The sequence below is a fragment of the Amblyomma mixtum genome, chromosome 2, assembly GCF_055824585.1.
Source record: "Amblyomma mixtum isolate Tamu chromosome 2, ASM5582458v1, whole genome shotgun sequence".
Classification (NCBI taxonomy): domain Eukaryota; kingdom Metazoa; phylum Arthropoda; class Arachnida; order Ixodida; family Ixodidae; genus Amblyomma; species Amblyomma mixtum.
Window position 1 is genome coordinate 126350849 of NC_143013.1, and position 22834 is coordinate 126373682.

The window sequence follows — 22834 nt, forward strand, 5'->3', positions numbered from 1 at the left end:
AGCTCGGGAAGGACCAATGCCGGCACAAGACAGCGGTAGACGAGCCCGGGGTAGCAGCGGCAGCCGCCATCTTGTCATCTTGCCTGGTCAGAGTCTCAGAGGCGCGGGTGCGGCTTGAGCCTAGGCCAGTCCTCCCACCTTGAACGTGAAGGTGCGCGTCGGGGCAGGCGCGTCGGGCTCGGCGTTGAACGTGGCCTTGTCGGCCACTTCGGTCTTCTCTTCGAGGCATTCTTCGGTCTGCGAAGCGACCTCGGCGTCGGCGGGTGGCGGGTGGTGGTGGCGGAGGCGGCGGCGGCGTTGTCTTGGCGTCGTCGGGCTTGAGCTCGGGTGGCAGCCGGAGCTCCCTCGCCCTCGGCGCGGGGCGCCTCCTGGCTGGCAGCAGACTTGGGTGGCTCCGCTCCGGCGGACACCACCTCGTCCCCACTGGGCGACCCGCGTCGCTTCTCCCGACGGCTTGGCGGCCTCTCGGGAAGACGGTCGCAGGTTGTCGGCGACGGCCCCCTTCGTCGCCTAGCTCGGGCTGGCTGGTGGCCTTCATGGCCTCGCTGGGGGCGGTGGCGGCGGCGGCAGCGGCCAGAGCGGCAGTGTCCGTGGAGACGTCCATCGCTTCCGGGAGATGCCGACCGTCTGGCTGGGCGCTGCTCCTCTCGCACGGGTCCGAACGTCGCGTGCGGTCCCGGCCGACGTGTCACGCTGCCCATTGGCCGGCGCTTGGAGCATGCGAACACGTGTCTCTTCGTCTTTCTCGTCGTCGATGCTCCGCTGCCACGTGCGTCTCATGTAGCAGAAACTTGACCCAATTATTAGCTGATTTTTTTGTAGCGAAACAAGGCAGTCATTGATCAAGTGCGGGGCATCCGGAATAATTGCAGCTGCCTAAAGTTGCTTCAGTAATTCAATATTTTGGCACATAACAGTCCTTCTGTGTAGCCTCGTCGAATTGATGCAGAGAGAGTGAGTGCTGTCAAGAATAAATGAGAATGTGCTTCTTGGTTTATGGGTTTTAACGTCCCGAACCACCTCAGGCTATGAAAGACGCCGTAGTGAAGGGCTCCGGAAATTTCGACCACCTGGGTTCTTTAACGTGCACTGACATCGCACAGCACACGGGCCTCTAGAATTTCGCCTCCATCGACTTACCCACGCTTTAGTGGGTGGCAAGAACTGTAGCAAGACAGATCTCGCAAGGCAAAAACTGAAGTGTCAACTGGAACGAAGTACTCAGTTCGTTCCCTTTAAACATTTGCAAATAGTTGATTGTTTGTCCTTCATGCCACTGAAGTCAGCGGAGAAGAAGGAGAAGTGAACAATAATTTCCTTAGATACGCTTACAGCTTCCAATTAATTTTAAATCACGAGGGAATTTTTTAGAGCGCAGCACTTTGGCGCCCGTTTCTGCGTTTCGCGGCGTCGCCGTCGCCGTCGCCGTAGTCCGTTGTAACCAACGGTGGACACCTTAGTAGCTTGGAAAGCAGAGGGTAACATTGGTAAGTTGGTTTTTGAGGAAAGGAAGTGGAACAGTATCTGTCTCACACATCTCGGTGGACACCTGAACCACAAGGGAGGCGCATAACTGCCCTCTTGGAAAAGTGGACACCTTGATCGTGCTTTAAGCTACGTGGCAGTAGTGAATGATGTGCGCTGCGCGGCGCTGAAGCCATAGGCCGTCGGCGGTCGTTGTGTTCGTTGGTGTCGGCGTTGACGTTTTTCACTCCGATCATTTTATTGCGAAAGCAATACTACTCCCCAAGAACGGCCTTTCGCGTAGCGGCGGCCACTTGGCACGTTTGACCTTTGGAATAACCCCTAACGTCACACCATGCCTAGTGACGTCACAGCGTCACGTCATACCAGGAGCGAGAGACTGGCTACCAACTCGGCTCGTCGGTGAACAACAGCCACTTGGCACGGCGCGCCGCGCTCCTCCCGCTAGAGGCGCTAGTGACGTTATGGCGTCACGTAATACCAGGAGTGAGAGACGAGCTACCAACTCGGCTCGTCGGGTAATGGCGGCCGCTTGTCACGGCGCGCCGCGCTCTTCCCACTAGAGGCGCTGCATATGCAGCATAAAACACCTGCTTTCGCAACCAACCAGGCTTCACCAAAGCTAAGCCCCCGCCAATATTTTAGGAAAAGTAGTGCGCATAACTGGCTCCCTGGGTCAGTGGACGCCTGAATCGCGCTTATAGGTGGACGTGGGCAGATGAGAGTCACGATGTGCCAGAAACGCTGCGCTGAAGCCATAGGCCGTCGGCATTCGTTGTGTTTATTGGCGTTGGCGTTGACAGCGTTTTTCACTCCGATCATTTTAAGGAAAGGAAGTGCGCATACCACGCTACATCGGTCAGTGGACCTCTGAAACGTGGGGTGAGGAGAGAGAGATATATGGGCTCCAACGGTGAGCGAGTTGTCGTGATCAACCATTAACTGCCACCTTCCAGGGTGGCATTGTAGTTGAGGACTTCAATGTAGATATAAAGACAAACAGGAATTTCTTACCACTTATGCGGAAGAACATCCCGTTCCTCTCGCTCGTAACGCCTCCCTCGGCTGACAACCTGGCGAAATACTTGCATAGAGCTATTCTTTGAGAACGAGGCTTTCGCGCAGCAAGCCGAGCATATATCCATCTATTTCTCCGACTATATAGCTTCCTTCATGAAAGTCAAGAACTGTTAGGAGAGTGTTTCTTGAAGAAATATGTGTTAAAAATAATAAGATTAGGTTTAGGTTTAGGTTTAGGTTTATTGAGGTTTAACGTCCCAAAGCGACTGAGGCTATGAGAGACGCCGTAGTGAAGGGCTCCGGGGGGGTTTCGACCACCGGGTTCGAACCCGGGTACTCCGGCTCGGTAGACGAGTGCCTTACCACTGAGCCACCGCGGCGGTTATCCGGAAGAACCCGACCACGGCGGCCGCGCTTCGATGGAGGCGAAACGCTAGAGGCGTCCGTGTGCTGTGCGATGTCAGCGCGCGTTAAAGGTCCCCAGGTGCTTGAAATTATTCCGGAGACCTCCACTACGGCACCACTTTGTCTCTTTCTTCTTTCACTCCTACCTTCCTCCATTCCCTTACGGCGCGGTTCAGGTGTCCGCCGAGATATGTGAGACAGATACTGCGTCATTTCCTTTCCTCAAAACCAATCATTTCTTAAGTAACGCAACCAATTTACCAATTTACTCAAAATTAGTTTTTGAGGAGAGCAAATGGTGCAGGAATTTTCTTACATCTTGGTGGACACCCGAACCGCGCCGTAAGGAAAGAAAAGAAGGCAGAAGTGAAAAAATTGCTGATGATTACGTCACTTCCTAACGCGAAATTGTAGCGCAGCTCATCAGCTGTTAAAAGCTTTTCGATAGATTGAGGCAAAGAATTCGAGCAAGACAGGTATGTACAATTACAGACTTGTTATTTTTCACACATATTTCTTCAATAAACACTCCTCTAACAGTTCTTGATAGTTATGAGGAAAGCTTTGTGGTCGGAGAAATAAAAGGATATATGCTCGACTTGCTGCACCAATGCCCGGTTCTCAAAGACAAGGTATATGCAGTGAGTGAAAAACTTTTATTGTCCAACAGAATGAGACTACCTTATCCACACCTCCCCTGTCCTATACCATCAATTGAGGGAGGAGGATCAGGAGAGATCCGGCCGCATGGGGTAGTCGCGTCAGATGCTGGCCAGGATCTCTTGTATCCCGGCGGCCTCTTCAGCCAGTCGGACGGCGGTGAGCTGGAGCTCAGGGTCCGAGCTCCGGAGCAAGGTCTCCGACGCGTCTCTGTTATTAAAGTTGTTTGCCCTGCCTGGGGATTGGCTACACTCCCATATTATGTGGTCGAGGGACCCTCTCGCTCCGCACTTCTTGCATTTATCGTCCTCTATTTCTGGAATCATATGTTCGCTTAGAGTAGGATGTGGGTAGACATCTGTTTGTAGACGCCTCCACGCCAACGCCTGTTGATTGTTGAGCGTTATGATAGGCGGGGGAAAGTATATGCAAGTATTTCGCCCGGTTGTCACAGCCGTGGGAGGCGTTACGAGCGAGAGGAACGGGATGTTCTCCCGCATAAGTGGTAAGAAATTCCTGTTTGTCTTTATATCTTCATTAAAGCCCTAACCCACCATGCCAACCTGGCAGGTTGCAGTTAATAGTTGATCACGAGAGTTCGCTCACCGTTTTCAGCGCTAACGCATGAAGCCCAAATCTCTCTCTCATCACCCCACGTACCTATAAGCGCGATTCAGGCGTCCACTGACCCAGGTAGCCAGTTATGCACACTTTCTTTCCTTAAAATGATCGGAGTGTAAAACATCAACGCGAATGCCAATGAACACAACGAACGCCGAGAGAGAGAGAGAGAAACAACTTTATTGCCATAGATTGGCAGGATTTAGGGCAGGCAGGCTTGGTGCGCCCCCCAGGGATTTTACTCGGCCGCTGTCGTTCACCAGGAAATGCACGTTGATGGACTCTCCTTTCGAGCCCCGAATTCAATGCGGGCCGAGGAAGTAGCGATAGCGCTTGCTGCCGCCCACGCCAATTCGAGAATAATCATCACGGACTCCCGAAAAGCATGTGAACATTACTTGGCAGGGGAGATCTCCCCCTTAGCTGCTTGTATTCTACGACGGACTGCCACTGATCCAACACCCAAACGAATCATTTGGGCTCCTGGCCACCAGGGCTTACGAGGTAATGAGGCCGCTGACGCGGCTGCCCGAGCGCTTACTCACCGGGCTCCTCATCCCAGCTCTTCTGGCTCGGAGACTAACCAGCCGCTGCTGCGATTCAGGGAAATATTAACACATTATAGCGACAACCACCGCCTTTTCCCGGCCCCTGCAAAAGGGCTGAGTAAGACGGAGGAGCGAACTTTAAGGCGCCTGCAGACAGGTACTCTACTCTGTCCTGCAATAATAAAACATTACGATCCTAACACGGATGGGCGATGCCCACACTGTGGGGAGACCTGTGATATCTTCCACATGGTGTGGGCATGTACTCAAAATCCCCACCTCCCCCCTTCCCCTACCCCTTCCAGAGAGGCATGGGAGACTGCCCTCCTCAACTGCTCCTCGCTTGAGTCCCAAAGGGCTCTGGTGAAACGGGCGAGAGACGGGGCCTCGTCGTGCGGTGTCCCGGACTAGGGACGCCGACCATGTAGCGGGGCCACTCTGTGGCTCCCAAACTCTTTTTTACAATATAAAAGTTTTCACCACCACCCCAGGTGGGGGCGACTTCCTGGGCCCACGAAATGAGTGCCAGTTAGATGCTCTTGTCTGGCCTTCTGAGGAGTTGGTTCCATCCTTCCTCGGAGGGAGCTGGCAGTAAGGTTCGAGGGGGCGGATTTCCCGCGCAGCCCCAGAGGATGTACGCCTGGGGGGGCGATTTCTCCTTGGTAACAATTTTGGCAGACGGGGTCGTATTCCCCATCTGTGATGAATGAAAGTCTAGAATGGCTAAGGATGGAGTGTGTCTGCAACCTGCGGAGCAAGTTGGCTTGCGCTCGATTAAAGTCGGTGTGGGGAGGCGGGAAATGGCGTCTCATCTCTCTGTGGAGGTTGGTGATTTCGGCAGAGGTCTGGGGAGCCTCGGCAAGAGCGTCTGGGTCCGTGGGGCCGGCCGCCCGGTTGGTTAGTCCTCGGGCTAGTCGGTCGACCCCTTCGTTTCCAGAGTTTGCCGCGTGGGCGGGTACCTAGACCAGGTTGATCTTAAGGTCGGGAGTGCAGCCGCGAAGGATGCGTGCAGCGGCGTGGCAGATAAAATATGCCGAGTAATTTTGGGTCGCTCTTTTGGAGTCGCTTAGGACTGTGCGCGTACGTGGGTCAGCGATGGCCAGCGCGATGGCGGTTTCTTCTGCCGACTTCCGATGGCTTCAGCGCCGCGTTTCTGGCCCAACGTTTTAAATGCCAACGCATGCAGCGCACATCTGTCACTACCGCCACGTAGCTTAAAGCACGATTGAGGTGTCCACTTCTCCAAGAGGGCCTTGCCTGTGGTTCAGGTGTCCACCGAGATGTGTGAGACAGATACTGCTCCACTTCCTTTCTTCAAAAACCAACTTACCAACGTTACCCTCTGCTTTCGAAGCTACAAAGGTGTCCACCGTTGGTTACAATGGACGACGGCAATGGCGACGGCGACACCGCGAAACGTCGAAACGGGCGCCAAAGGGTTGCGCTCTAAAAGAGAGAAAGAGGTGCCGTAGTGGGTGGCTTCAGTAATTGCGACCACGTGGGGATCTTTCCTTTTTTTTCGGTGGTTTAAGATCCCAAAGCGACTCAGGCCATAGTATGAGAGTCGCCGTAGTGATGGACTCCGGAGGTTTCGACCACCTGGGATACATTAACGTAGAGTACGTGGGCCTCAAAAATTTCGCCTCCAAACGAAATTCGACCGCCACGCACGGGATCGAACACGCGACATTTGGGCCAGCAGCCGAGCCCCATAACCACTAAACTACCGCGGCGGCTGGGATCCTTAACGTGCACTGACATCGAAAGCACACGGGCGCCTTTTTGCGTTTCACCTCCATCGAAGCATTGCCTCCGTGACCGGGTTCGAACCCCCGATACATGTAGGCGGGTAAATAACCAATATTCGACAGGTCTTCCGGGTTTACCCATTACCCGGAAGATCTGCCGATTGTCGGCTCAGGACCCTTTCTTACTGGATTGTTTGTGCCATGTTTTCAAAGCGGTCTTGAGATTGCAGTAAAGCGAGCTTTAACTGAGAGCGCGGTTTTAGTGCGGTAGCAGTGCGGTTTTTGTGTGGTTTTAGTACGTTTTCGGGCATACGTATGTACCGTCTCTGCCAAAAGTAACCGCGCACAGGTTGTTTGTTTCTTAGCCGCGTAGCGAAGCACTTGCGGGAGACCTTATTTGAAGCTATGAATCTGTGTAAGGCGAGCCCTTGGCTCCACGTTTTTACACCTTTCGGTCATGAAAGGTGCCATAAATGCTCCGTTATACGGCTAAGAAGCAAAAACCTGTTGCTCGGTTACTTTTTCCAAGGGGGGTACGTCCTCTGTCTAAGCCCAGGTGGTTTGTTCCTGGTCCACACAGTGTGTCTTGTAATGCATCTTTAATGATCAAAATCTGAATGGCAGGAGATTTGTGTTCCTGTCCCCTCCAATGGGTAGGACTTCCACGATTGCTGCAGATGCCCCAGAACACCGCTTCGTTTTCGTTTGGTTGTGCTGTTTTCGATGCAACTCCCGGTCGCCGAGAGCCGAAGATCCCGGCCGGGCGTGGTAATAATCAAACATCGAAACCAGCGTTGTGTCTTAGATGACCGGATGTATCGCTCGACATTCGGTTCAGTAGAGTTGAATCCATCTAAGTTCTTTTTTTTAAGACGCTACAGTGCGCGACGAACAAAACGCTGTTGTTGATGCGACTGAAGGAAGAATGAAGAAAAAAACGGCTGCGTGTATCTCGACTAAGCCCGGTTACGCAAGCGAAAGCTTTGTTATGCGTGGTTATGCTGTGTTGCAAAGCCAGGCTAGACTCAACCTCTGCGTCCATCGCCGAAGCCGAAGTCATGGCGTAGGCAGGAGCAGCAGCGGCCGCCTCCAAAGCTTTTCGCTGCCGCCTTTCGGCATCCTTCAGCCACCGTTGATCCAGTCCACGCTGCTGTTCTGCGTCGGTCTCTGCCTCTAGCTGGGCACGTTTAATTTCCCCACATCGAGCTATATACTTAGCATGACTGGCAACGTCAGCCAGATGATCGGACTCACTCCGTCGTCTACGACACCGTCCTGACGGCGTAGACGGTCCCGGCCTACTCGCTTCCTCCGTAGAGAAAAACTGCGCGGTGGCAGTGTGTATGCACGCGAGAGCGGCACCGTCTCCCTTTGAAGTGAACGGAAAGTCACGTGGGTAGCCACGTGAACACAGCTGGTGAAGCGGCGGTCGGCTCGTGGTTGCAGCTGCGGCGAATCACATGATACGTCACATGGCTTATACACTTCCACTCCTCCTCATTAAGGTTGAATGTACCGCACCGATGACCTTGGCTCCACAAGGCTTGTAACGCTTTCCTTAAAAAGTGCACGAGCCTGTCGACTGGCTCCAGCTGAGCCACAGTCACTGTGTTGGTGGTGGTGGTGAAAAGCATTTATTACAGGTTATACAGAGAGGTTGTTTGGGAGGTGGCCCCTAGTGCGCCACCCCCGTCACAATACTAGGTGGGGTCCCTATTCCGGGACCCCATTTGACTCTACCGCCACTCGGGTACGCCTGACCATGGCCTGTTGGGCCGGAAGGTCGTGGCAGCCGAGCAGGGCCGCCTCCCAGTCCTCTCGGGTTGGGTTGGGGTGGGGGGTGAGGGAAGGATTTTTCTGGCATGCCAACACCATATGGTAGGTGTCAGCCACCTCCGTACAGTATGGGCAGAGGCCAGAAAAGGAGGGTTCGAAGTATTTCATGACTGCCGGGCACAGCGATGTATTTGTAAAAAGTCTTATCAGAAGACGCTCACCTGCTTTTCCCAGCCCCTTGAGGGGGGTCGGGTACTTGCGGTGAGAGTCTTGATAGTGATTGACTATATCTTTAAATTTTAAAAGGGGTTCGTTGTCCAGATCCAAATCGGTAAGGTCATCGCCAGGGGCCCGGGAAGTGAGTGCGCGGGCGGCTGCGTCTGCAGCCTCGTTACCTGGTAGGCCTTGATGGCCCGGAGTCCTGACTAAGTAGCGGAACGTAGGATCTCGGTCCCGTGCCGCGTTCCGAAGTATTCGATAAGCTGTGACGGAGACCCAACCCAGCTCGTAATTTCGACAAGCTCCTTGCGAGTCTGAGAGGATATATTGCGCCTGAGGGTGAGAGGCCGCCAGGGCGATGGCTACCTCCTTAGCGTGAGTTGCGCTGGGAGCTTTGAAAGTGAGCCCGTCCACCTGTATTTGTTGATGTACGACCGCGGCCGTGTACCATCCCCCCCTAGAGCGGTGCGGGCCGGCCACGTCCGTATAAAACACACCGTATTTGTTGCCATAATGGCGGTGGAGGGCATCCGCCCGCGCCTGCCGCCGGCCATTATGGTCTTCTTTGGACATTTTAGTAGGAATGGGTCGAAGGTGGATGACGCATCTCCACATTTCGGGCACTCGTACCCTTTCCTCTGTGTGATGGTTGTGTTGAATGTGTAGTCGGTCCAAAAGGCCACGACCGGACACGGTCTGGGCAAGACGTGTGTATTGGTTCGTGAGGTGCGCTTCTTGCAGCTCCCGATAGGTGTTTACCACTCCCAGGGAGAGGAGCCTCGCGTTGGAGGTGGAGATCGGAAGGTCGAGCGCCCTTTTGATGATCTTACGGAGGGTAACCTCCAAGATATCTTCATCCTGCTTGCGTAAGTGAAGGTAGGGGGTCGAATAGAGTATTCTACTCGTAACGAAAGCATGTGCGAGTCGCAACGCATGTGTGCTTCGTAGACCTCCGCGTTTGTTGGAGATCCGACGGACCATGCGGCCCACCTGATCTGGTTGGCCATGCGGCCAACCTTACGCAGCTTGGCCAGTGTTGTATCGGCACGACGTGTTCTACTAATAAAGAGTCCGAGAACTCTGATCTCCGATGCCTCACGGATGGGGCCGCTGGCGAGGGAGACGGAAATGGGGATTGCACACTTCGGCGATGGCCGAATATGCACGAATTCTGATTTCTGTGGGGAGCACTGGAGGCCGCAGTACGCCGCATAGTTGTCTACTATGTCAGCGGCTGCTTGCAGGCATTCCTCCATGTGACCCACATTACCTTGGGTGGCCCAAATAGTGATGTTGTCGGCATACAGCGCATGCTGGATGCCTTCGACATCGGCCAATTTAGAGGTTAGGTGAAGCATTGCTAAGTTAAAGAGCAGAGGGGGCAGTACAGCGCCTTGTGGTGTAGCCCTGCTGCCCATACTGTACGGGCCGTGCTCTTCGTCCTGGATGCGGACGAAGGCCTGCCGATCAGTGAGAAAGTGTTTAATATAATTGAAGGCGTTAGTGCCGCAGTCAGTCTCGCTGAGGTGGGCGAGAATGACGCTGTGCTTAACATTATCAAATGCTCCCTTAAGGTCCAAGGCCAGGACTATCTTGTCGTTATGGGGGCACTCGACAGGAGTAAGCACTTGTTTTAGTTGGAGGAGTATGTCTTGAGATGACCTATGCGGCCTAAAACCGAACATGGTATCCGCGAAGGTGTTGCGATTTTCTAAGTATTCTGAGAGTCGATCTCGAACCATAGTTTCCATGAGTTTGCCCACACAAGATGTTAAGGAAATGGGTCGGAGGTTGTCTGTATTGATTGGTTTGCCGGCCTTCGGGATGAAGGTGCCTAGAGCAGTTTTCCACTCCATGGGTAGAGGGTGGTACCCTTCCCAGACGGCATTTATGTATTCTAAGCAGGGTGTCGAACCCGAACCGAACCTGAACCCGAAACCGGAACCGAACCCAAATTTTTGCCCTGAACTGGAACCGAACCGAACCCAAAACGTTTTTCGCCATCTTGGAACTGAACCCGAACCGGAACGAATCAAAGGAACCGTTCAGAACCGGTTCGGGACTGGGTTCAGCCGCACATTTTGTGCAACACGGGATACTTTGTTTCCGTTTTTCCGACCAAATGGCATGTGCCAGCGCGCAGATTTACCCACCGAAAACTGTCGGCGCTATGGAGAGCGAAAATGGCATCCAGTCGAAATGGCATCTAGTTCAACAAAAAAACTGAAAGAAGTCTCGAGTATAGAAAGAAAGTTAACTGGCGTTTCCGCAATGTACTTTTGGTAATTCGAAAGTATTTTACTGCAGATTGATGTGGAATGTTGGATTTTATAGTGTCCCCCTTTTACATGCTTACGTACAGCTGTACACGAATTGCTAGCACTGCTTTAACTCGTAAAGCACTGAGTGAGAATGGCTTCCCTTTTTCCCTTTCTTTGTTTGGAGTACCATAAATATGTGAAGCATAGGCGCAATGACCCAGTCACGTTGTGCAACATTTACCTTCAGAGGCATTCCTTGTCTCAGACAGCAGATAATGAATGAGACCTCTCACGATGGCTCAGTGGCTGTGGTGCTCGGCTACTAATGCCAAGGTCGCGAGTTCGATACCGGTGGCGAGGTCGCATTTTGATAGCTGCGAAATGCAAAAATGCGCGTGTGCTGTGCGATGTGAGTGCACTCTGAGGAACCCCAGCTGGTCTACGCTAATCTGGAGTCCTCCACTACAGCGTTCCTGATAGACTCCGCTCCGCTTTGACGGGTTAGAACACACATAATACTATTATTACAAAACAAAGAAATATACATATGTGTTTCTTTTTAAAGAATCCGAACATTCTTCGTTGCACGCGACGGAAATAAGCAATGAAAGGCGGGCATGTAGCAGCGGTACGATACTTAGAAAAAAAATGAGTGATTACACAGAGGCAATGCGGAAATACATGGGCTCGCTGGGATGTGATAAACGCCTAGAAATGTGCTACTGAAATGAAATGTAACCGCGATGAAGCGATTTTGTGTTATTACGATGCATGGAAATTGTTTTGCTTATATATAAAAAAACAAAACAAATGCCAATCGCTAGCGGGCAGCTTCGTCACGCTGTTCTCGGACTGCTGTATCTTGAATTCTGTGACGGGCGGCTTATATCTGCCTCTCGCTGCCTATGCCGCCTATGCCGCTGCTGCCAAAGACCTCTTGTTATTTTTTTTCTGCTTTGCCACGGTTTTAACCATGTCGCGTTGTTGTGCGTGCCGCTCGCCGGTTCCCGATAACGGGCCGCATATGACCTGTTCAGAATGCAAATTTACTTTTCATCTGGGTGCATGTTCTGGTATAAGTGACGAAACATAGAATGCCAAACGCGGTTCTTTCATGAAATCTTGGAAGTGTGACCGGTGTAGCAAGGGTTCACGACGCGATGACTCGGAGAGCCCCAACTTAAACAGCGACTTAGCAGCGCACTTGCTAGCAATTCAGACCAAACTCGATACTCTCCTAGCTCTCCCTAAACTGGTAGACGCACTTGACTCCAGCGTGAAGTTCCTGTCAGACAAGTTCGATGAATTTCAGGTTCGTCTTCAAATTCAAGAGCAAGCGACAAAAAAACTGGCCGAACGAATGGATCAGATAGAAAAGGCCGACTCTTCCAGTGAACTGCAACAGATAATGCAAGATGTAGATAACCTGGAGTGGCGTAGCCGTCGCAACAACATTGAATTTCACGGCATTCCTGAAACTGAAGACGAGAACTTGCTCGAAAAAATAAATGAATTAGCCCCTAGACTGGACATTCAGCCATTAACTAAGCAAGATATCACCGCACTACATCGGCTTCCAGCGAAACAAGGCAGAACACGGGGCATCATTGCTCGCTTCGTCAGTCATGAACATCGTGACGCCTGGGTGGCAAAGCGACAGACACTAAGGAATGAACTTGGTGAGATGTTTATGTGCGAAAACATGACAAGGCTTTCCCGTACTCTTCTGACAAAAACAAAGGAATGGGCGAAGAACGCAGGCTACGCTTTCGTATGGCACACGAACGGAAAAGTGCTAGTTCGAAAGAAGAGCGGTGATAATGCTGTGGTGATTCGCAAGGTTCAGGATCTTGATGATCTGGAGTGACTATTCCTGGCAAGTTTGTTTTTCTTTGAAATTTTTCTTCCACAATGAAAAACCTGCCCACACTTTCAGTTTTTCATCTTAATGCCAGGAGTTCACGCAACAAGTATGATGAAGTAATTTCTTTTTTGTCGGAACCGAATCATTCCTATGACATCATTTGTTTTACAGAGACTTGGTTCTCATGTGATGACGAGTGTTTTTCACTTTCCGGATATGATGTTGTATCTGCATGTCGCTGTAGGAGGCGTGGTGGTGGTATCGCTGTATACATCCGATCAAAGCTTAATTATAAGGTACTTCCGGAGTTCAAGATAATTGGCGATAACTATGAATGCATAGTTATACAGTGTCGTGGTATGATTTTCTCTGTCATGTACCGTCCTCCATCAGGTGTTCTCAGTGACTTTATGCAGTTTACTGAAAAGATACTTGAACTCAGTGTTCAGCTGAAGTCTGAAAGCGTTCTTGTGGGTGATTTCAACCTGAATGCTTCCCTTGACAATCAAGCCTACTTACAATTCAAAGAGTTATACGAGTCTTATGGTTGCTCCAACGTAATCACCACACCGACAAGAATTACACCAAGTTCCCAAAGTATTCTTGATCTGTGCGTTACAAGTTTCCCTCGTGAGAATGTAAAATCAGGCACCCTGGTCTGCAGTTTAAGCGATCATTTGCCAATATATTGTGTGTTACCCTGCAAACACACAGTCGCCCCTGAACACAAAGTACTAATTAGAGATTACTCCGAGTACAATGTTAACAAGTTTAGGGACATGCTGACAAATGTTGACGAGAACATAATTTTGGAGCTCTCGAACCCCGATGCCGCTTACGACGCTTTCCTTTCATGCTTTGTATCTGCTTATAACACATGTTTTCCCCTCAAGCCCCGAAAAATATATGAGAATAACGCTTAAAAGGAATCCTCTTCTCTACCAGTATGGTACTTCCGATAGTGCACTCTCAGAGGTAATATGCTACAAATATCTCGGCCTATGGATTTCCAATAATCTTTCCTGGAACAAACATATTGATACCATCTCGGCAAATGCTCTGCGCAAAATATTCTTCTTGAGGCGTGCACTACGGTTCGCTACTCCTGAAACACGTTTCCTTGCGTATAACACTATTGTGCGGCCAATCTTAGAATATGCCGTAATGATCTGGGACCCATATACCAAGATTAACATTAACAAATTAGAAAGGATTCAAAAGAAAGCAGTAAGATTTATTTATAATTCCTATGGCCGCACCTCTATCACTAATCTTATTAAAAAGAGTGGCTTACCATCCGTTACTGATAGAAACCGTATCTGTCGTTTGAAATTCTTTTTCCAGTTAATTCATGGGCAATACAACATTGACATCTCGAAAATTGTTAGTTACTCTAGTGGTTATGCAACACGCCTGAGACATTCTCTTTCCGTAAAACCTTTATCCACAAGAACCAACTGCTACAAATATTCCTATTTTCCGAGAACCATTACCGAATGGAACAACCTTGCTGGTCATATAGTCGAAGAGAATAATTTGTCCCATTTTGAGGAGATGCTGCAACAAGTGAAGAAATTTTGAATGTTCGGTTGATGAGTAATTTGTTTAGATTTACTGAATTATATGCTTGGCTCTATGACTGCAGTATATATATTCTGAGGTTGTGAATTTGATACAGTACAGTGTGATGTACTAATTTCGTTGCTGTGACGCCTTGTCTGCTGTATTTCCTTTTCATTGTCCTTGGGTATTACACAAATCATGTACCCACCTGCGATGGTCTTGTAGTTCAAGACCGCAGTATTTATAAATAAAAAAAAATAAAAAAATAAATAAATTATAAATAAAAAAGTACGAAAGCCCTGGATTTCTCGTGAACTGTTTCAAAGAATCAAACAGAAAAACAGACTTTTCCAAACATTCTTGCAAACAAAAGATGAAAGTGACTTTCACGCATTCAAGAAAGTACGAAATCTGCTCAATTCAGACTTAAAAAAGCAAAGCTCGAATACTACACACATAAATTTACACAGGTGAACGGTAATACACGACTGGTATGGCAAACCATGAGAGAGTTAATCTATAAGAATGCAGAAACAAGAAAAGTGAACTTTCGGAATGCCGATCTGTCTGAAGCAGAGGTTGCAAACCTGTTTAATGAGCATTTTCTTGCTGCTGGTGCTCCTTTAGCCGACGCAACAAATGCACCTTCTTCTACACCTTGGGAAAAGTATGTCACTGCCAGCAATCCGAATACAATATTTTTGTCCCCCACTGATTTCAGCGAGGTGCAAGATATAATTATGTCTCTAAAAGACGGTTGTGCATCTGGCACTGATGAGATCAGACCAAAACCACTGAAGGCTGTGAGTCAAATAGTTAGTACTCCTATTGCACACATCTGCAATCTTATAATGGAAAGGGGAGTTTTCCCAGCCAAAATGAAACTTGCTCGTGTGACGGCTATACATAAGGGAGGCTCTTTCGATGACGTGAGCAATTACAGGCCGATCTCTGTGCTTTCTGTGTTTTCCAAAATAGCTGAGCATATTATAAACAAAAGGCTTGTTGCATTTCTAACCTCGCAAAATATTATCGTAAGGCAACAGTTCGGCTTCCAGAAAAACAAATCGCCAGAAACAGCACTACTTGGAATAAAAGATGAAATTCTGCACAATATCGAAAACAAGGCACTAACTCTGGGTATATTCCTCGATTTTAGAAAAGCGTTCGACAGTGTTCAACATGATATACTAATAAACAAGCTTCAGCATTAGGGTGTCAGGGGTATAGCTGGTACTCTCCTCATGAGTTATTTAACTTCACGTGAGCAGTATACTGTCATCAATGGTGTGTGTTCAGAGACAAACACTCTGTTGTATGGTGTACCACAAGGGTCCATCCTAGGGCCAGTCTTATTTCTCATCTATATTAATGATATTGTAAATATACCGGGTGCCTCGAATTTGGTTTTATATGCGGACGACACCAATGTGTTCTTTTCGGGTAGGGATTTAGATGCGCTGTTCAGGGAGGCAAACAATTGGATGTTGGGCTTAACCTCATGGCTGGGAAGTAACCGGCTCGCATTAAACATAAACAAAACAAAGTATGTACTCTTTCGCTCCAAAGGTACTGAAATGTATACAATTCCATGTTTAAAATTTAATGGCCTGGACATACAACAGTCTTCTACTACCAGATTTCTAGGTGTGGCATTCCACGAAAATCTCCTATGGAATGCTCACATCCACACCCTTAGAACTGATCTCTCTCGTGCCTTAGGCATCTTAAACAGACTTAGGTGTTACCTACCAGCTTCTATCAAACGACTGGTGTACTACTCCCTTATACATTAACGTTTTAGATATTGCTCTCCTGTGTGGCAAACCACGACGAAAACAAATTTAGATTCCCTACTCTCAATACAAAAAAGAGCAATACGCGCTATCAGTAACTTAGAGCTGTGCTCTAGTTGTGCGCCCTACTATAGATCGCATGGAATACTCCAAATGCCTCAGTTCTACAAATACAGACTAAGCCTGGAAGTTTACCGCCAATACCGGTTGGATAAATCTACCTTTGAAACAAAATACCAGGAAAAAAGAAGTGTGTACGATTTAAGAAAGAGCATCATAGTCAAGCCCCGAGCTCGAACAAACTATGGACATGAAAGATTAAGCTGTCAGATAGCAGATTTATTGAACAACTATCCCGTCATTCATGACCTATTAACCGAAAATCTTTCATTAAGCAGGTTCAAGAAAACACTGAAGGGATTATTCTTACAGGAAGACTAGTGTGTTATGTTTTCAAGTTTTTCTTCTTGTTTTCAATTTTATGTTTCATGTGCTTCAAGTTCGATAGTTTACATGTATTTTATGTTTGGAAGTGTTTTGTTAACATGTATTGCCAGTAGAAGTTGCTGCACTTATTCTTGTACTCCGTTCCTGTACATATTCTTGCACTGTAAAAAAAATGTAATAAGGGGGTTGGGGGATACAGTTTCATCTAAGACATTTCTCTGCATGTAAACTCTGCTGTACTCTCTGCATGAGTGTCAAACCACTGCTTGCCACAGGGTGGCGTGACCTCGTCAGGCACTTTTCCGCCTTTTGTCACGTCCCCCAAGACAATAGTTATGTATTATTGTCTTGAATAAAAATGATTGATTGATTGATTGATTGAAAACATGTGGGAAGCCAACAATAGCCGAAACCAAGGAGCATAGTGGATGTACTTTTTAAAAAATAATTTGTGGTGTTCATCAATAGGATCTTAGAGTAATTATTTTTAACGATCATTGATTAAACTGACAAGAACACATGCCACCAGTAGGATCCGTACACTTGACCTCCTAATTTGGCGTCCCGTGCTCTACCAATTGATCTACGGCGATTTTTTTCTTTATTACATGGAAATAGTGCCAAAAAGGAAAATATGAACATGCTCATGCCACAAAACACCAGGCTGAGTAATACGAGCTCACCATACCCCTCCAGCACGTCCCTACCTCCCTAAACATAAAATGTCTGATAGGCACACCCATGCATAGATAGGGGAGCCAGCAAGGCGGCCCTTCCAGGGCAACATATAGTCCCCGCATCAAAGCGCACTGCTCACGAAACAAAGGTTTCGATGACAGCGGTGATTCGTGCGTGGCGGTCCATCATGCGGCTCTTCCAGAGACTAAACAGTCCCATCAACATAATTATATCACACGGCACAACAGTTTTTCTCCACAGGCAAAAAACGGGTACTTATCTGTGTGATTTCAATGTCCTTCTGAAGTGTACGTTCGCCGTAATTATGTCCCAGAAGAGCGTAGCATCATTGAACAGAATAAAAAAAATGGTCAATGGTCTTTGGCGCATTGCACAGGCGGCAATTCAGCATCCATGGCACAAACATCTCCTCAGCATTAAGTCATGCCTTGACAGGCAGCGTCTATGTGTGCACTATAGAGAAGAATGTTTTTGCAGCAGTAGAAATACATCTACATTCGCTTAACACGTTTTATAACACTGGTGTTAAGGAACTCCAGAAAAGTTTGCCGATACAATAGTACAGGAAAAAAATACCCTGTAAGTACCTGAGTCGTCTGCCTTCTGGAGAGGCTATACAGGTAGTCTAAAGAAAAGCGCACAGTGAGGAAATTTAAGCTGTCCGCTACTTCCACGCTGCGGCGACGCCTGTCTAGTCGTTTTGGCTTTCGGAGATACTTATGTGTAGAGCAACCGAGATGGTTCCCCAGCTCCACCCTCGTCAATAGCAGCGGACGTAATGCGTCTTCTTTTATCGATAGTGCCACATGAAAAACGTGGTCGAACGGTGAGGGCGGAAGGTGGGCGAGAACCCTCGCTTCGGGTTGTTTGTGTTGGTTCACAAGCAAGCGAATGGGCGACTGAGCGGCGCGTTCGTCTCAGGGAAAATTTCGAACTTCTTGGAGCCGCGTCGCTCACCACCGCGACGACTCAAAAACAAGTTTTTGCTCTGCGGAGGCAGGATTCGCTAGCATTTTCGTATGCATATGCAAGAGGCTTCATGTTTGTTGGCGTTCTTTTGTGGGACGCTTTGCGACGGCACACGTGCAGCATTCACAGCATTCCACCTCAGGTAGACGGTTGCAAGTAGATGGGCCATTTTAGACCATAGCTCTTATGCGCGCGTACCCGCGTTGTAGTAGGCGTAGTCAGAGTAACCGGTTGTCCAAGTAGAGCAGACGGAATTAAACGCCACCTGGAAGGTGGCTGCCACGGGCCCAGAAGACCCCAAGAGTGGCTATAGCAGCGTAATACGCCGCATGCCAGGTGGTGTGTGATGAGTTGCGCTTAAACTTCGCATTACCGACAATTGCAACCGTCGGTCAATTTTTTGCCAGTCAGTGCACGCGTGTGCATACACATGCATGGACGCACGCACGCACGCACGCACGCACACGCACACGCACACGGAAATTTTTGATTTTTGAGAAAGAAGACTAAACTGCTAACGCAGTAAAGAAAACCAACTACAATACTCTAACCCTGAGTGGGAATCGAGCCAGTGGCGGCGGGCGCAACAGAGAAGCTTCGTTCACTGATGCCTTAGGCTACTCGGCCATGTTCGAAGATTCTTTTTATTGTTGCCGCATGGAATATCAGGAACCTCCCTGACCTCGTCTTGCCTTGGTCGAATTCCGCGACCTCGGCATACGGCCTCATGCCACTGTCACTCCCTTACTCTGCCCGCACATAAAAATTCCTGAAGGCGCACACGTCAAAAAAGTGCGATCAGTCACGAGGTTGAACTTTCGCAGCATATACGTTCTGAGCTAAAATGAACTGTTCTCTGAACAGTGACCTCGCTGAAAGTGGCGATTGTGCGTGTTTATCAAGCATACAGCTTCTTCACACGCTAAGCAGTCTTATTAACAGGAAAAGTTCACACGGAATTCCGGTGTCCTTCATTACTGGCACAAATCTTATAGTGTAAGGCATGACCTCAATGTCCTGTTTAAGAGACTGCTGAAGTGAGCTATGTCTCAAACGTACATAGCATCACAAATAATTTCGTTGTTCAAAAGTTCATCATTGCTTTCAGATGTAGCAATTCGCTGATCACGGCACAGACGTCCCCTTGGCCCGATGGCATGTTCTACGACGTTTGAAGTCTAAGAAAGGTTTTTGGGGCCTGTTGAATGTACATCCTCTGAACTCGCATTAATACAAGGCCGTCAAGAAAGGCTAGGTAAGGCTGCACTTGGAGGAAGTAATGACCGATCAGAATCTTTGTCAGCTGCCTTCTGGAGCAGCCGTACAGGTATTCTAAGGAAAAGCGAGAATTTAGGAAATCGAATGTGTCAGCACAAAATTTCCTCACGACTATGTACATTATAGATGAGCATTTAGTCACCTAATAAGCACAGCTGCCGGGAAGTGGTGGTTTTCGGTTTCGAAAAATAAAAATCATGAAACAGGTTAGTGGACAAAAACTGCACGAGAGACTCACCAGACTGTATCAAGGTAGCATGAAATTTTGCCCACGCATGGGCACCCTTTAAAAGCGCCCCAGAGAAGTCAAAAAATTCGATTTAACGAATTTACAGCCTTCCTCTCGCAATGCACCAATTGCAACATTAATTGTCACAATGCAACGTCGCATCGAAGACGTCGCAAGTTTGTGTCTGTACAGGCACGACGTGCCCTCAACCAATGCCAGCCTGCTTTTTTATCATATTCTTTTCATCACAGCAAGAGATGGCGACTACATCAGCATAGGCCAAAATCTTAATTTTACAGTTTAGTAGAGAGAAGCCATGAGTAGCTGTGTTTTCGAAGAAACTGAAGGTGGTCGAGATATATAACACCAGTAACAAAGGCGATGTAGAACAGGCGATGCAATTAAAATATTTTAAAGCTATTTAGATGCATGCTGCAGGTGTGTCAGAGTGGGGGAGGGGATGACTGGCAAGCCGTTTTTGGAGTGAAAGAAAGATGTCTTGGCTGTATATACCTGCAAAAACAAGAGAACCTCAGCTCATAGTGGGCGCATGCAGTGGTCCTGACGGCGCCCGCGTAAGCACTTTGCGCCGGAGAAATTCCCGATTGACACGAGCTTCAAGAGAGACCTATTACTCACCTGACGGGGACTCCGAAACTGCTGAGGCTGAAAGGTTTTGTAGATGAAAAATCCATCAGCTTTTCTTTTTATGTATTTCATCCGGTAGAGTCTAGTATATACATAGCCGGTGTACACAATTCTGAGTTCATTTGATTTCGCGGCTCTTGCGTAAGTTTAAATATTTTTGCCGCGGACAGTAAAACATCTCGCATAGAGTAAATTTTGCAGTGCTGTTTTATATGCTGATATCACAAAGAAAAGTAAACAGCAAAACAAGGTTGAATAAAAACCTACGTTCAGAATTTTTTATAGTCTGAACCCGTTTGAACCGGTTCGACGCGATCCGGAGCGGTTCGAACCGGAACGGAATGTCGCTCCGGAGCCGAACCCGGAACTGAACCCGAAAGGCGTGAACCCGAACCTGAACCGAACCCGAAAAAATTCCGGTTTGACACCCTGATTCTAAGAATGCTTCGTACGCCTGATCGGGTAGGTTGGCCAAAAGTTTGACCGTTACCTTGTCCCGACCCGGAGCCGTGCCTGGTTTCATTTTGGCAAGAGCCGCCCGTAGGTCATGGAGTTGAAATCGCCGATCGAGATCAGGATTTTCTCTGCCTGCATAGAGATGCTCCGACCCCCGGGGGTCTTGTGTCTGGCACAGATATCGATCCCGCAATGTCTGTGCCAGCTGGTCCGTATTGCCCTTAAAGTTGTGAATAGATCTTTGAAGGTGTTTTTGGGTTTCGGTGCGTGTTTGGGTGGGATCGATCAGACTACAGAAAAGTCTCCATGTGTTTCGACTAGACATTTGCCTAGCGGCCATATTGCAGCGATCCACCCAGTTGGAGTCGGCAAGCTGGGCCGCGTAGTCCGCCGCCTGCTGGGTGATATCGAGAATTCGAAGTTGGAGCTTCTGATTGTGTTTCTGGCGACGCCATCTCTTTGTGAGACTGCGACGCGCCTCCCAGAGATGAAGGAGATGGTTATCCACATCCGTCACCCTATCTGTAAGCTGAATTTCCTTGTCGTGTTTGCGAATATTTTGTATAAGGGTGTGGGCCCAAGCGGAATAGCCGCTTTGTACCAGACTGTACGGGGGCAAGGACTGCCGGAAAGCCGTCCAGTCTGGGAGTCGTGCCTGGTTTAGGGGTCGCTTGAGAGGACGGGTGTAGAGGATGATGTTGATGAGGCAGTGGTCGCTGCCGAGGCTATCCTCGGTGTTGATCCATTCTGCGTGTTGAATGTTCCGAGTGAGGGTAAGATCAGGGCACGTGTCCAGATTGACGGAGTTACCCACTCTGGTTGGGACTGCAGGGTCGGTTTGGAGGGTGATGCCCAGCGTGGAGATGAGCTCCGTCAGCTTTCTGCCACGCGTTTCCTCCTTGCGATAACCCCACATCCGGCTGGGGGCGTTGAAATCACCCACAATCAGAAGGGGGTCGCGCCCTGCCACCTTCAGTTCCTTACTGAAGATGTTGGAAAAAATTATTTTCTTACCTTTAGGGGGACAGCAAATATTAAGAATGTGTAGGGGGGGTCAGTCCTTTTAAGGGGGAGGACGGAGACCATTACATACGAGTAGGGCAAATTTAATTCGAGATCGGCCTCTTGTGCTGTGTAGCTTTCGTGGACAAGCAGACAGGTGGAGGGGTCACGCTGGTACGTATTATATCCCGACAGCTTCACTGCCGCCCCAGATTCCTGCAGGGCGACTACCGCAGTTGGGTGATTAAACTTCTCGAGATAGAGGCGAAGATGAGCTCTTTTTTTTTCGGTCTTTGAGACCTCTGCAATTCCATTGAATAACTGAAAATCCTGAAGTTTTGGGAGGGCAGCGGGGTCGCTTAGTGCCCTGTGCCATGATGAATTTCGGGGTGAGCTGGGCCAGGCGCCATCGCAGCCTGTCCGGCGCCCTGAGGCAAAGAAGGTTCGATGGGGTCCTCGCTAATTTCGCTCAGATCAATGTGGCGGTTGAATTTGGATGGACGCTCCCTTGTGTGGCTTGGGCGACGCCCAAGGCGGTTGGAATCGTTGATCCAGGTTTTAATGTTACGGAGACAGATATGAGTTGAACGAGACGTCAGAAGAAAGATTGAAAGACAAGAAGCGCGTCACACCAACCGCGTCTGCCGAAGTCACGATGAGGTCTGCCACGTCAACGAATACCCTGTGACATACCGAAATGTTGGGCAAGGAGCCCTTGTATACAAATAAAATTGTCTAGAAGGAATTTTTTTTGTTTTTGGCAATAAAGTTGTTTCTCGCTCTCCGCAAGAGTGAATCACATGACGCACCACATGCCAGAACTGGCGAGGAGGTGTGACCAAGCAGAATCCAGCGGAGTGGCGGACGTCTAAGAGCCGGTTGACCTTGAGGCTCAGCATGAGAGGAGTATAGCTTTTCGCTCTAAAAGAGCCGTCGTAGTGAAAACCTCCTGACTAATTTGGGCACCTTGGGTTCTCTAACGAAATCGGCCTCGGCGACCGTGTTTCGATGGAGACGAAGCGCGAAATTACGTATGGTATTTACGACTACTTGCATGTTTTGAACGCTAAACGATTGTTTATTTTTATTTCATTTTGTCCATTTTAAAATATTCTCTCTTTTTAGCGGTACACCTACTCA

General features: G+C 48.9%; 2 protein-coding genes and 1 pseudogene across 3 annotated transcripts in view; 2 read left to right on the forward strand and 1 right to left on the reverse strand.

The window, feature by feature from the left end:
• Positions 1-22834, forward strand: part of LOC149360794 (uncharacterized) — a 95458-nt gene that overhangs the window by 10426 nt on the left and 62198 nt on the right. The gene's annotated exons all lie outside the window — the stretch shown is intronic.
• On the reverse strand, positions 108-604 carry LOC149360795 (uncharacterized; annotated as a pseudogene).
• LOC149360796 (uncharacterized) lies at positions 11858-12610 on the forward strand. Its single transcript, XM_089575320.1, has one exon. The coding sequence runs from the start codon at positions 11858-11860 to the stop codon at positions 12608-12610; it is 753 nt and encodes a 250-aa protein (XP_089431446.1).